Source organism: Podarcis melisellensis, assembly GCF_964234715.1.
Source record: "Podarcis melisellensis genome assembly, chromosome: 13".
NCBI lineage: Eukaryota > Metazoa > Chordata > Lepidosauria > Squamata > Lacertidae > Podarcis > Podarcis melisellensis.
The window spans coordinates 12,369,653-12,385,454 of NC_138545.1; the positions used below are offsets into that span (position 1 = coordinate 12,369,653).

The 15,802-nt window shown below is 41.9% G+C and overlaps 2 protein-coding genes across 2 annotated transcripts; one reads left to right on the top strand and one right to left on the bottom strand.

The window, feature by feature from the left end:
• Nucleotides 1-267: 267 nt before the first annotated feature.
• Nucleotides 268-8,366, top strand: LOC309356031 (vomeronasal type-2 receptor 26-like; the record flags this gene model as incomplete). The annotated part of the gene is made up of 6 exons (XM_081887213.1): nt 268-515; nt 1,508-1,799; nt 2,232-3,086; nt 4,113-4,328; nt 5,901-6,027; nt 7,454-8,366. The coding sequence occupies 6 exons, from the start codon at nt 268-270 to the stop codon at nt 8,353-8,355; spliced, it is 2,640 nt and encodes an 879-aa protein (XP_081743339.1). The 3' UTR covers nt 8,356-8,366.
• Nucleotides 8,367-11,454: 3,088 nt separating this feature from the next.
• Nucleotides 11,455-12,976, bottom strand: LOC309356032 (vomeronasal type-2 receptor 26-like; the record flags this gene model as incomplete). Its single annotated transcript, XM_081887214.1, has 2 exons — nt 12,955-12,976; nt 11,455-12,356 (listed from the first exon to the last, which is right to left on the bottom strand). Exon 2 carries the CDS (start codon nt 12,352-12,354, stop codon nt 11,455-11,457), a length of 900 nt encoding a protein of 299 aa, XP_081743340.1. The 5' UTR covers nt 12,355-12,356; nt 12,955-12,976.
• Between the last annotated feature and the right edge of the window lie 2,826 nt (nt 12,977-15,802).

Here is a 15,802-nt window from a genome sequence, read left to right on the forward strand (position 1 = left end):
CTTCCTGAAATGTCTCATGGAGCTTTTATCTCTGAGTAGGTGATTATCTCCTCTCTAATTACCAAATGAAATAGGATTATTTCTGTCTCTTCATATAGTCTTCAGGGAATTCCAGTGACCACTAAAACAATGAACCAAGCCTGAAGCATTGTGTTTATATTCCATGTGCCATTTAGAAGTAGAGAGCCGCAGCATTGAGAGTGCTGTTTCTTTACATTGTACACTCCTGTCTTTGAATATGTCTGATGAGTCTTTATTTTGGAAGAAATGAGCTGGTTGCTGATAGAAAGATCTCCATGGAATATGGTTCTCATTATGGTGCTCTTAGTGGCCCTTCAGGTGGAGTGCAATGCTCCTTTTCCTCAGTGCACTGCCAGGGAACGTGTTCATCATCTTCACAGGTACCATCAGCCAGGAGACCTCATCACTGCCGGCATCCTTCCTCAGATCTACATCCTTTCAAGTTCTTTATCTTTTCAGAAACCACCATCTGATGAAGACGTTGATGATCTCCTGTAAATAGATTTTGTTTTGTTTTTTAAAAAAACTGTATCTCACTACAGATAATGTTATCAAGCAGATCACCGGTAGTAAATAATTCTCTTTCTTTACTGTTTTCTAATATGAAGATAATCAGTGCTTTTTTTTTCTTGGGGGACGCAGGGAGATGCATACCCCTAAACATTTTGTGAATCTAAGTTTGGCTTTAATATGTGTAGGAAAATGAGAACACCCCTAAACATTTTTTTTAGGAAGAAAGCACTGCAGATAACACATTTTCTGCTTCTTATTCCTCATTTTCCAATACATAAATGCAATACAAGTTACATGTCCCTAACCATCAAGCCTATGTAAATACATCAATGTATGCTTCATTCTGAATGCCATGTATGGGTGTGTGTGTGTGTGTGTGAGAGAGAGAGAGAGAGAGAGAGAGAGAGAGTGTTAAGATTACCTATTTGACCATTGATAGGTGCTTAAGAGTTTCTGAGATGGGAGTCGTACGGTCTATTTGGTGCATTGTTTCTCAAACATGTCTTGAAGTGGGCTATCTAAACCTAATTCAAAATGATCATGTTGAACATCTGAAGAGGGGTCTGGTGAAGATTAAATTTCTTTGTGAATATCATATTCAGCCGGAAGAGGTGAAGGTGAAAACTCTGTAGCGAACCAGGGACTGTATGCTCCCACCCCAGCAACTCTGTGTGTACAGAGTGAGGAGGGTTAACTTCTAAGTGTGTTTGGTGATGAGGCAGAGTTCCTGACTCCAAAGCTAAGCATGTTCGGCCACATGCATTTAGAAACCTCACTCAGACCATTATAGTGCAGCCATGAAAACTAGGAGCGGAGGAGTCATGGGTGGTTCTTGTGGGTGTTGGAGATGCCACTCTCCCCAGTTGCACACTTTGTGCCCTTGTGTGTTCAGGCTGAATGTTTGAGGAGGGCTTTTGTGAATAAAACATTCTGAACTAATGAACTGTGACACTGCATGATGATTTCATTACAGGGTACTGACTCAGGGCTACCAGCACATCCTGGCTTTGGTATTTGCTGTAAAGGAGATCAATGCAAAGCCCTGGATATTGCCCAATGTCAGCCTGGGCTTCGACATCTATAATAGTGAGTTCAGGGCACGATGGACTTACCTTGCTTCAATGGAGCTTCTCTCCACACAAGGTAGATTCACCCCTAACTATAAATGTGGCAACAAGAATAACCCAGTAGCAGTCATTGGGGGTCCAGACTCTGAAACTTGCTTGCATATGGCAGCTACACTGTCCACATACAAGATCCCACAGGTAAGAGTTGCATCTGTAACATTAAGAAGCTCTTCAAAAGTTTCTTTCCTATAAGATGTGCTTTGCTGTTTTGGCATGAAGGTGAAGCCAATAGTTAAGTGTCCTATGCCAGATCTGTAATTCTACTGAGAAAAGATTAGCCTCTAGGTGCAATGATGCGTTTGGGACACAGGGAGGTACTGAGAACATTTGTCTTAAGAACTTTGATTGGACAGCTTCCATAGATCCAAGGTGAGTGCCTGCCGAAATCTGAGCCCCATATAATAACTGTGCTAGGGGGCAGGACAGAAGACAACTAGACCTTATTTGCCAATAACCTGATGAATTTCAGAGAATGTTATGAACAAATTATTAGAACAGTGTTACAAGGAAAATACTGTCCAGAGATTTATCATGGAAATGTCATGTCTCCCTTTTCATTATTTTCTATAGCTCAGATATGGTTCACATTCAATGATGAAACACAACAATGAAGATGTTTTCTTCCACCAATTGTTCCCTCATAGCAATCATCAGTATATGGGCATCCTCAAGCTGCTGTTGTATTTCAGTTGGATCTGGATTGGGGTCATTTCCCTAGAAGATGAAAATGGAGAGTTGTTTGTACAGAATGTGCTTCCCAGTTATTCCCAGAATGGTATCTGCTTTGAGTTCATAGAAAGATGCTCCAAAAAAGCTTTTTCTGCTGACACTGGTGAAGTACTCTCAGACTGGTTTCCAGTGTCTCGTCGGATTATGGGAAGCAGCGTAACTGCTGTGGTCGTATATGGTGAAATCCACACGATGATCAGTTTGAGAAGCTTGATCCAGCTACCGCAATTTGAAGATATACCAGTCAAAAGAAAAGTCTGGATTATGACAGCCCAAATGGATTTCTCATCTCTTCCCTTTCAAGCAGGCTGGGGCATAGATTTCATTCATGGCTCTTTATCCTTTGCCATTCCTTCAAAGGACATATTGGAATTCCAGACATTTATTCAGATCAGAAACCACCTCTCAGAAAAAGGAGATGGCTTTGTCAAGCATTTCTGGGGACATGCATTTGGCTGCTTCTTCCCCACATCCGATATAGAAATAATGGATGGGCAAATCTGCACTGGGGAGGAGAAACTGGAGACTCTTCCTTCTTCTGTCTTTGAAATGAGCATGACTGGTCACAGCTACAACATGTACACTTCAGTATATGTTGTGGCACATGCTTTACATAACATGTACACATCCAAATACAAACATGGAGCAAGGGCAGATAAAACGAAGTGGATGCTCCTGACCCAAAAGCCATGGAAGGTAATGTCTGGAACAGACTAATACAGATTAAGGCTCACCAACAGTCCAAATACCACCTCAAAACTTCGGTTTATACCATGCCCAGGATCTGGGTTTCACATAAGAAGGGCTCTGCTGCATCAGGTTATATGGCAATCTCACTGGTATTAAGAGACAGAGGGCAGATCTACACTTGTAGTTTATAATGTTAATAATGCATTATTAAAATGTGACAACAAAGGGTTCTGCAGAGCAGCAATAGGACAATAGGGAAACTGCATGTTAAACATAGAACGATATATCTAATATCATTCTAATAACATTTAAAAGGCTGCCTCTGACAGTGGTAGAACAGTCATCTTGTTTAGCAGCCACTGACAGCTTATTTTCCATTGATTTGTCTAATCCTCTATTAAGGCCATCCATTCCATCTCAGTTCTAGTTCTTTTATAATTTCCATTTTTTGAACCATTACCTAATGCATTGTCTAGATGCATTTAGAACTCATATAAGCCCTGTTTCAAAAAATGAATGGATCTCTAGTTCATCTCTGGACCTGGTTTAAAGTGTCCGTGTTACTGTTTAAACCTCTAAATGATGCAATCCTCCAATATTTGAAAGATTGTCACCTTCCCTACATATTACAGTTAAGAACAGCAGAGGAACCCCAGACTCAGTAGTTTCATTTCCCTCATAGACTTTGTATAATCGTTAGGTGCTTCATTATTACAGCTTTCAACTACATCTTCTTTCAACTACATCTTCTTTCAACTACATCTTCTGTCTAGACCAGTGGTGGCCAAACTTGCCCCTCCAGCTGTTTTGGGACTACAATTCCCATCATTTCTGACCACTGGTCCTGTTATCTAGGGATGATGGGAGTTGTAACAACTGGAAAAACAACTGGAGGGCCAAGTTTGGCCACCATTTGTCTAGACAGATAAGCCTTCCAATAGCTTCTAGCAAAGCTGTTAACTACATTCCTGTAGTGAAAAATATCACCATCTTGTTATATAGTTGCACCCTTATCATTCTCTGCCTCTTCAGCTTCATTCGTTTCTGAGATCTGTTTCTTTTAACAACGGCGCTGGAGAAGAGGTTTCTTTTGACCAAGATGGGAATTTAGAAGCTGGATTTGATATTATCAACTGGGTCACATTCCCAAACCAGTCCTTCCACAGAGTCAAGGTTGGAAAGACTCTCCCAGATAAAGTATTCACCATCCATGAAGATGTGATTGTGTGGCCCAGCACATTCAATCAGGTAAGTTCTTGGGCACACAGATGGTGGTATAAACACTAGTTGTGAAAGGGTTCAGTGCTCAGAGGCCCAAATTGTTTTTATCTCTGGTAAAAGCAATTCAGACTACAATTTTCAGTATCAAGATCTCAGATCTCAGAATACTAGAATCCTATAAACTTTGCATCCTTTTCTTTCAGTTGAACTAACCTTGGATTTGCATGGGAATTCAATGTAAGTAATCAGTTGCAGTTAAGATTTCATAAAATAAGCAATAAACAAATAAACAAATAACATTTCAATAGACCAAAAAAAATAAAGAAATGTCCCATGGATCCAAGGAAGCAAATATGTTAATCACAGAATAATTGGTTCATCTTCTGAACCATTTTTGATTAATATTTCAGTTTCAGCTTAATGAAAAGTTATTGCAGCCTTTTTGATATGCCTTGATACTGGCAGATAATTCTTCAACAATTCTTCCAAAATCTAACAAAGTGCATAAAGTTAATGGTCCTCAGGTCCCATAGATTTCAAAAGGAACAAAATGCCAATGATTCCACGTAAGACATCTGCTATTGCAGTTTAAAAAGTCAGTATGTAATTACTTGAAGTTTAACTACATGTTAGAAATGCTATAAAACCTATCTTTAAAATACTGTTGTCTTGGAACTCATAATTTTATTCCCTAGGTTCAACTCTCCCTCCTCTCTTCAGAAAAGGGTACTTTTTGGTACTTCTGCAATTGTTGGCCTTTTCCTAAACCTGCTGATACATAGAATAATAGAAGGGTCGCTGAGGGACATCCAGTCCAACTTCCTGCAATGCATGACTCTTCTTGTGGGTGGGAGCTGTTCCAAAAGTCCACTGAAAGAAGGTGTTCTCTAGAATAGTATCATTTAACCTTGAGCCCCCAGATGTCATCCACAGCCAACTGAGCCAATGATCAGTGATGAGGGGAAGTGCAACTCAACAACATCTGGAGACCCAGGGTTGAAGAATACAGTGGTACCTCGGGTTACAGATGCTTCAGGTTACAAACTCTGCTAACCTGCCAACCTAGCAGTTCGAAAGCATGAAGTGCAAGTAGATAAATAGGTACCGCTCCGGCAGCAAGGTAAACAGCATTTCCATGAGCTGCTCTGGTTCGCCAGAAGCGGCTTAGTCATACTGGTCACATGACCCAGACATTGTATGCCGGCTCCCTTGGCCAGTAAAGCAAGATGAGCGCAGCAACCCCAGAGGTGTCTGCGACTGGACCTAATGGTAAGGGGTCCCTTTACTCTTTACCTAAACCCAGAAATAGTACCTCGGGTTAAGAATTTTGCTTCAGGATGAGAACAGAAATCGTGTGGTGGCGGTGCAGCGACAGTAGGAGGTCCCTTTAGCTAAAGTTGTACCTCAGGTTAAGAACAGTTTCAGGTTAAGAATGGACCTCTAGAACGAATTAAGTTCTTAACCCGAGGTACCACTGTACTGCTCTAGAACCAATTATCTTTTATGCTGTGATACCAACAACCCATTATTATTATTTAGCTCACTAGTAATATACAAAGTCCAAAGACTTAATGTTCTGCCTCTTCTATTTATGCACAGGCACTTCCCATTTCTCTGTGTAATGACAAATGTCATTTGGGTTATAGTAAAGCAATGAAGGAAGGGGAGCCATTTTGCTGCTATGATTGCTTTCCCTGTCCAGCTGGGAAAATTTCAAACCAGTCAGGTAAGAGATGCAGGACATAGCATTTAGCCCTGTTCCATGCCGAATAAGCATGGGATGCCTTTGCCCGGTGGCACTGTGACCCATAGATTGCAGCAAAATAGAGGGCAAGGTTTTGCCCAGTATCTTCTCTGTGTGATGGGCTCATGGGGAAAAAGCTGTCCCATGAGCCCTTGCTGAAGAGGGGAGGGGAAAGCCTATATAAGACTGCTTCCCTTGGAGCTCACAGCCATTTTGTTTTGAGAGTTTCCAATTCGCCCACCTCCACAGAGCATTCACTAAGCAATTTTGGGTCATTGGTTGACAGGGCTGGAAAGGATTTCTCCTCCCCCTCAACCTGACTGGCACTTCGTTGGGTTTTTTTGTTTGTTTGTTTTTGCCTTTCCCTCAGTGAAATTATGGCTTTCCTTTGTTAGGCAGAAGAACATTGTATGAGGACAGAAATGGCATTGGTCAGGATCAACATAGTATGGGGTGGCATAAAGGGCAGGAGGGGAGGATTGACCACGGCAAACCTAAGCGTGGGTTCGGCATCTGCCTGGTTGGAATCTGCACCCTGGTCCTTCAACAATTGCTGACTCCTGTCGTACAGGTTTGGAGCAACCGAAACCTGGCGGATATATTCCATCAACATGGGGCTTGTGGAATGATGAACTGATCCTGGGACCCAATGCCATGCCAGCCCATGCCCTGCCTGCTGCTGTCAATAAATATTTGGCCTGGTTTTATCCTATCACCATTGTACAGTTTGGTTATTTTGCTGCTCTTGTGGGTCACATAATGCACCTGCCAGGGCAATCAAATATTTTGGACAGCTCTCAAGAAAAAGCTTAGGGGGGTCTCATCAGTACTTTGTTTGTGTATGTTTGTAAATTCTTGGAGAGACAACAACTCCAAGGATGTGGCTGTGATTGAAATGGTTTTCTAGGAGATGAATTGCTTCCTCCATATGGTTTTCTGCAAGTGTGTGCATTTTCTCCATTCTGTTCCTGAGCCATTCTCTGCTCTCTTCAATTTGATCTGTGATTTGAGTTCTGAGCTGTTTTGTTTAAAAAGCATATCTGTGGTTTCCCATTCATGATAATGGAGGAGATAAAAATAGCTATACCTTCCCCCTATTTTGCCAAAGTGGATACAGGCACAGCAGCCCCTTCAGAGTGCATTTAGCCTGTCAGTTTGCAGACAAATAGGATGAGGAGGATTTTGTTGTTTTTGTTTTCTAGCAAAACCCATGGATCTAGTGAAATATAGGCAATTAGGAAAACCAAAAGATGATAAGGGCCAGGGTGCATTTGGGGTGGGGTATTGACATTACATTTGATCTAAAAGGGGGGACACAACCTTTCTTCATTATTTGGCCCCCACATACAGCCAATGTGCACCCTTGTTATTAAATATGAAAGACATTTAAAAGATGTTTCTTTTACAGATATGAATGATTGTTTACAATGCGCAGAAGATCAGTATCCAAATAACCTCCAGGATTCATGCATTCTGAAATACATAAGTTATTTGTCCTATGAAGAACCATTGGGAATCTGTTTGACAATTGCTGCTCTCTCTTTTTCTGCCATCACAGTTTGGGTACTTCAGATTTTCATTAAGCACCAGGACACTCCCATAGTCAAAGCCAACAACCGGAGCCTCACTTACACTCTCCTTTTCTCCCTCTTGCTCTCTTTCCTTTGCACTTTATTATTCATAGGTCGACCTGAAAAAGTAGTATGTCTCCTCCGACAATCTGTTTTTGGTGTCATTTTCTCCGTTGCAGTTTCTTGTGTGTTGTCCAAAACAACAATAGTGGTCCTAGCTTTCATGGCTACCAAACCAGGATCCAGCATGAGGAAATGGATGGGGAAACAACTGACCACCTCCATTGTTCTTTCCTGCTCCATGATTCAAACCACTCTATGCACTGTGTGGGTCTCAACCTTTCCCCCATTCCCAGATTTGGACACGCACTCCATGACTAAAGAAATTGTACTGGAATGTAATCAAGGGTCAGTCAGTATGTTTTATTGCGTCCTGGGCTATATGGGTTTCCTGGCCATTGTCAGCTTCACTGTGGCCTTCTTAGCCAGGAAGTTGCCGGACAGTTTTAATGAAGCCAAGTTTATCACCTTCAGCATGCTGGTCTTTTGCAGTGTGTGGTTGTCATTTGTTCCAACTTACTTGAGTACCAAGGGCAAATACATGGTGGCTGTGGAGATCTTCTCCATTTTAGGCTCCACTGCTGGTTTATTAGGCTGCATCTTTTCCCCCAAATGCTATGTTATTTTACTGAGGCCTGAACTCAACAGCAGAGAACAACTAATGGGGAAAAAGAGGTAAAGAAGTTAAAAATGGATAGTAAAGTAAATCTAAGTTTAGCACTGTGCATATCTGAGTGAAAACAATTGGAAGTGATAATCTACCTGTTAACATGCTCCATAAGTCTTAATGAGTTGTTGTGGTTTCAAGCATTGCATGCTTATGAAACTCTGTGCCTTTGCTATTGGAAATATGGTCTCATTAACAGAAAGTTTAGAGGAAACTCAATGAACTGTAGGTGTGAGTTTGAATTACTGCTTAAAATATATATGTTCATTTTATTTTATGTAATTAGAGGTGTTGCATGTTTTTAATTGCTATTTGAATAAATACTTTAATAAATATTTTGACAAGCTTGCTTGTTATTACTATATTTTTGTGTGTGCCATGTTTACCAAGTTTTGTTTTGTTTTTGTTTCAAAGCAAAATTAGGTTGTTTTTAGTTCTGGAAAGATACACCATACCGTTCAGTCTAGTTCCTAGACTATTTAGAAATTCCATACGCATGTAGTTTTGTTCTAGGTAAGTGATAGGGAGACTTTCTTAGCCCGGGGGTCACATGACGGTAGTGGGTGGTGTCTTAGGCAAAAGTGGGGTGGGCAAGAAATGTACTTTTAAGCTTTATACTATAAGCTAGTTTCACATGCACTGAAGTCTCTATGAGGCAAAATACATTATCAGAGTTTAGGAACATATTCCAGCTAGAGGAAAAGGATGGGAAGTAGGGTTTGTGAGAGCTGCACTCTGGGGAGAAGGGATGTAGCAGAGAGGGGTTGCAGTGTGGGGAGTTTCCCAATGAACAGGTGGAGAGCCTATGAGGGCTGCATTTGAACCCAGGATATGTAGTCCCCCACCAAGGCTCTGATGGAAAGGTAAAGAAGGTGTTGGTCTTAGAACTGCTTGCTCTCAGTACCCACAGGGATTGGACAACCACACAGAGCGTCCCTCAGTGAAATGATGCAAATATTTAATAGAATTCCATCCTCAGTGAGAGAGTGTGTTCCAGCAGGACTCTCACTGTATTGTATCACCAGAGTTACGATTGTATCACCAGAGTTCCCAAGTAGAAAGTCACATCCATAAATCTGAAATTAAGCATATCTATGCAGGTGGTGCTGTGGGTTAAACCACAGAGCCAAGGACTTGCCGATCAGAAGGTCGGCGGTTCGAATCCCCACAATGGGGTGAGCTCCCGTTGCTCGGTCCCTGCTCCTGCCAATCTAGCAGTTTGAAAGCACTTCAAAGTGCAAGTAGATAAATAGGTACCACTCCGGCGGGAAGGTAAACAGTGTTTCCGTGTGCTGCTCTGGTTCACCAGAAGCGGCTTAGTCATGCTGGCCACATGACCCGGAAGCTGTACCGTGGCTCCCTCGGCCAATAAAGTGAGATGAGCGCTGCAACCCCAGAGTCGGCCACGACTGGACCTAATGGTTAGAGGTCTCTTTACCTTTTTATACTTTAAACTCATGTGTGCTTATGCCAATAAAGGTAAAACAAACAAACAAAACACCTCCATGGGTGAATGAAAGGGGCACAGCTCATGAGTGATCTGTATAATACCCTGAGGTGGATTCAGGGCTTAGCATCCAGACAAGGCTAAAGGGGTTTCTTCTTAATACTCTCAGGAAACAGAAAATTAAATGTGAATTGAATCAGATTTCTACCTCATCCCTACCAGATGTGAATGAGGACCCAGTGAAGAAGCAGATATATTTGGAACTAAAATGATACCGTAGCACATGATGATTGGCCCAATGTTTGTGTACGAAACCATTCTGGAACTGTATGAAGTCCAACCATACATCTGTCACGAACTATCTTCCAGGCTCCTTCCACTGTCCACTTCCAACTTTTTAAAAAGTCTGCAAAAATATTTTTACTAAGTTTCCCAAACTAAAATAAATAGTTGAAACTCTGACGTTGGTTCATATCATTCCTTTATTTGTAGGCCGTTTTATAACCATGCTCTGCCTAAAGTTGCATAGTATGCAACACATTAAGCAAACTAAGGCAACCACTATGCCAACTGAAAACAGAATAGGAACAAATGTATCTGTAACACAGTGGATAAATCAGCACACAACAACAGTGTCAACAAAATTCCAGTACATAATTATATGAAACTATAACACAAATCAAACATGCTGTAATATTCTAATCAATCTGCTTGAAACCATTGGGAACAAGAACAGGGCCAAATACACAAATTAATTAGATTACATGTAAGGTCTATTATAGTTAGTTAGTTAGTTAGTTAATTCTATGCTGCCCTTCATTTTAACATCACAAGGCCATTTAGAATATAAAAACACAGATTATGTACCATAATAAACAAAAACAATAACCTGCCACACATCTGAAGGTAGCCCTGTTTAGGGAAGTTTTTAATATTTGATATTTTATTCTGTTTTTAATATTCTGTTCTTAGCTGACCAGAGTGGCTGTGGAAACCCAGTCAGATGGGCAGGGTATACATTATTATTATTATTATTACTATTATTATTATTAAGGCCACATATTGTTTAATTAGCCAAAGGCCTGGGAGAAGAATAAATTTTGCCTGGCGCCTTAAGATATGTAATGAAGGCACCAGTGCCATAGGCCTGAAACATTTAATCTTATGTGATGGATGTTTTCACAGGTCAGATTAATGCCAGGAAATGATTCACTAGTCAACAGACAATGATTTCCTTAATGCTGTCTTCTTTATTAGTTGTTCCCTGCTATTCAGCTTGGACCTCAATACTATGATATTTTAGGGGAAATATGCCGAGTAGCAATGCAGCCCCAGAAACCAATAGAGAAAAGTATTTATTCCAATAGCAATTAAAAACATGCAACACCTCTAATTACATAAAATAAAATGAACATATATATTTTAAGCAGTAATTCAAACTCACACCTACAGTTCATTGAGTTTCCTCTAAACTTTCTGTTAATGAGACCATATTTCCAATAGCAAAGGCACAGAGTTTCATAAGCATGCAATGCTTGAAACCACAACATCTCATTAAAACCTATGTAGCATGTTAACGGGTAGATTATCACTTCCAGTTGTCTTCACTCAGATATGCACAATGCTAAAATTAGATTTACTTTACTATCCATTTTTAAACTTCTTTACCTCTTTTTCCCCATTAGCTGTTCTCTGCTGTTGAGTTCAGGCCTCAGTAAAATAACATAGCATTTGGGAGAAAAGATGCAGCCTAATAAACCAGCAGTGGAGCCTAAAATGGAGAAGATCTCCACAGCCACCATGTATTTGCCCTTGGTACTCAAGTAAGTTGGAACAAATGACAACCACACACTGCAAAAGACCAGCATGCTGAAGGTGATAAACTTGGCTTCATTAAAACTGTCCGGCAACTTCCTGGCTAAGAAGGCCACAGTGAAGCTGACAATGGCCAGGAAACCCATATAGCCCAGGACGCAATAAAACATACTGACTGACCCTTGATTACATTCCAGTACAATTTCTTTAGTCATGGAGTGCATGTCCAAATCTGGGAATGGGGGAAAGGTTGAGAGCCACACAGTGCAAATGATGGTTTGAATCATGGAGCAGGAAAGAACAATGGAGTTGGCCAGTTGTTTCCCCATCCAGCTTCTTATTCTGGACGCTGGTTTTGTAGCTATGAAAGCTAGAACCACAATGATTGTCTTGGCCAAAATACAAGAAACAGCCACTGAGAAGATGATGCCAAACGCAGTTTGTTGAAGGAAACATGTCAGCCTTGAAGGTTGCCCAGTAAATAGCAATGTACAAAGGAAGGAGAGCACGATGGCTATAAGAAGAGTGAAGGTGAGCTCTTTGTTATTGGCTTTCACTATGGGAGTTTTCTGGTGCTTAATGAAGATGCAAAGCACCAAAACTGTGGTGAAAGAAAAGAAAAGAGCAATAATAGCCAGAGTAAGTCCCAAAGGCTCTTCATATGACAGGAAGGTTACAACTTTTGGGGTGCACATATCCTGGTCACTGTTTGGATAATGATCTTCTGGACAGTTGAAACAGTAATTCATGTCTGTAAAAGAAATGGTTGGTTACATTTTATGTACGTAGAGCACTATTGTCATCAAGTGCCAATATTACAAAGTCTTAAATAAAGGTTGGCAAATTGGAAAATAAATAAATTGCCTTCTCATGTAGTTATTTTCCAGAAGCTTTGGTCAGCCTTGAGCAGCAGTATCCAATATACTGAGCAAAGAAAGCTCAGCTCTGTCCTGAAATCCAGATTTTTATCATTACCTCTTTGTTCCCTGAGCATAACATACCATTTCTTGGTTTCTGAGAATTATGCATGGGCTTTATCCATATAATGTATCTGGCTGATATCCATATTGTGGATTCAGTTCTGAGGAACTCTCTTCTAGCTGAGATCAGCCAGACATTTCAGGTGCTTGACGAATACATTCCTATTTCAGCAGACATTTAAAAGATTTCCTGTTTTTATTATTAATTGCAATTTTATTTTACCCATGGTATGCTTTTTGTAATCTTTATGTACATTGCTTAAAAATTTGGGTGATTAAGCTGCATATATAGCTGAAATGGAAAAAATGAAAGGGCACAAAATTAAGCAGCCAATATATTTGATATGTTCTGTATATAACATCTCATACCCTTCTGGTTGGAAATCTTGCCCTCTGGACAGCGGAGACAATCATAGCAGCAAAATGGCTTCCCTTCCTTCTTTGACTTACTATAACCTGAGCGACAGTTGTCATTACACTGAGAAAGTGGCTTTGCCTGTCCATGAATGAGAGATTAGAAAAAAAAATTAAACATTAAAAAGACTTCCCTATACAGGGCTGCCTTCAGATGACTTGGGGGTCGGATAACTCCATATCCACCAATATTTCTCCAATGAAAATAGGGACATCCTAAAGAAAAGTGGGACATTCCAGGATCAAATCAGAAACCAGGATGGCTTCTCTAAATCAGGGACGTCCCTGGAAAATAGGAACACTTGGAGGGTCTGCAATATGCTACATTCTAGCCATGAAAAAGTCTGAGGTTTCAAAACACATACCGTATTTTTCGCTCTATAGGACGCACTTTCCCCCCTCCAAAAAGGAAGGGGAAATGTGTGTGCGTCCTATGGGGCAAATGCAGGCTTTTGCTGAAGCCTGGAGAGCAAGAGGGGTCGGTGCGCACAGACCCCTCTCACTCTCCAGGCTTCAGGAAGCTATCCGCAAGCCTTGGGAGCTCAGCGGGAGTGCCCCCCAGGCTCCCAAGGCTTGTGGATAGCAGCCTGCATCCTGAAGCCTGGGGCGAGCTGAGCAGCGCGCCCCGGGCTTCGGGCAGATATCTGCAAGCCTTGGGAGCTCGGTGGGAGTTCCCGCCGGGCTCGCAAGGCTTGCGGATAACAGCCTTGAAACCTGCCCTGGTTTGGAGGCTGGTGGTGGGGAAAGCAGTACTTCTCCCCACCGCCAGCCCCACAAGCTCGGGGGACAGCGGGGAGGTGGAGCGCCACCTTCCCACTGTTCCCTGACCTGGTTTGGAGGCTGGCGGTGGGCAGAAGAGCTGCTTTCCCCACCGCCAGCCCCACAAGCTGGGGGGACAGCGGGGAGGCGGAGCGCCACCTTCCCGCTCTTCCCCCAAACAGGTCTTTGGGGCTGGCGGTGGGGGAAAGCAGCGCTTCCCCCCCCCCAGCCCCAAAGAGCAGGTCGAAAGAAACTCAAAGCCTCCAGAGCCCAGCGGGAACTCCCGCTGGGCTCCGGAGGCTTCGGGCGAACGCACCTTGAACACACAGAATGCACCTTGACTTAGAGGGGGAGAACAAGAAAAAAAAATTCCCCTGTTCTCCCCCTCCTATGGTCCGGTGCGTCCTATGGCCCGGTGCATCCAATAGAGCGAAAAATATGGTACACATGTATGTCCCTCCTCCACCCATACTAGCAAGAGTCATGATTACAGTTCAGGGGCACATTCCAGCCAGCAAAGATACTCAGGAAGGGCAAGGGAGGGGTGTGGGAAAGTTTTAAGGGGAGGAAAGATAGGAATGCATTCCTCTGTTCCTATGCTGAACTGTGCAGCTGTGGACGAACACTGAAAGTTCAGCTAGGACTGAACGATGTACCCTGTGCTGAAACCAAATGTAACATTGTGACTGCTTCTAGTCACAGAGGAAATTTGTAGAAGGTATTCTGTTGCAGAGTGTGTCTGGGTTTGAGGTTCACCACCATAAAACTTCCAGTTTGCCATAAGCTTTTTTCAAAAAATATCTTTTTGAACATTGGGGAAGCTATTTGTTTATCACCAAATGTACCTGGTTAAATCTATTGGGCCATTGGATATCATCTTCACAAATGAATACTTTGTCCAGGGAAGCCTGTGATGCTATCTGTCCAACCTTGACTCTAAGAAAGGAGTGGTTTGGGAATGTGATCCAGTTGATAATATCAATTCCAGCAATTAAATTCCCCTTTTGGTCAAAGGAAACCTTTTCCCCAGCACTGTTGTTAAATGATAAACTTTTTAGATAATGGTGAAGCTAAATTAGAAGAGAGAGAGAGAGAGAGAGAGAGAGAGAGAGAGAGAGAGAGAGAGAGAGAGAGAAGTAGATCAAAAGTATCTATCATAAGTAACAGATGCATGAGGATAATGCTCCTTTACTACAGAAAGGAGAACTACCAAAGTTCTGATTCTTATAAGGACTGACCTGATCTGATCTGGAGGGATCAGTGTATACAGTGGTACCTCGGGTTACATATGCTTCAGGTTACAGACGCTTCAGGTTACAGACTCCGCTAACCTAGAAATTGTACCTCGGGTTAAGATCTTTGCTTCAGGATGAGAACAGAAATCGTGGTCCGGCAGTGGGAAGCCCCATTAGCTAAAGTGGTGCTTCAGGTTAAGAACAGTTTCAGGTTAAGAACGGACCTCCAGAACGAATTAAGTAATTAACCCGAGGTACCACTGTACTTTGTATCTCATTTATTGTTATTTTCATAAAATTGATATACCACTTGAATTTAAAAGAAACCCTTAAGGTGGCTTACAAAAAACCCCAAAACAGATTACTTTGTATCAGAGGTGCACTCCAGATCCTACACATTTCTGGATTCTCATTCACTTGCATGTTCCTAAATGACGGGGTGTGAAGGCTGTCTCTATGTTGTCTTGGTTGTCATAGCCACAGCCCCATGGCCAGATAGCTTGTGGAGCTTCTGCTGCCACACTTCTTGACACCAAAGCAAGTCACCCTGGCACTGATGCATCTTGATCGCATGTCATCTCTCTCAGGGGAAAGTGTGTGTGTGTGTGTGTGTGTGTGTGTGTGTGTGTCCAACCACTTTGAAAAAGTATGTTAAATATGTAAAAAAAAATCCCCCTGTAAGTAATATAATCAAGAACCATTGGTGTTTATGAGTACGGATGTATGAATTATCCCAAACTCATTAGGAATTGATGAGAGAGAGAAGTAAGGAAGCTATGTTACTGCCACTGCTAATGGTGAAGTCCATC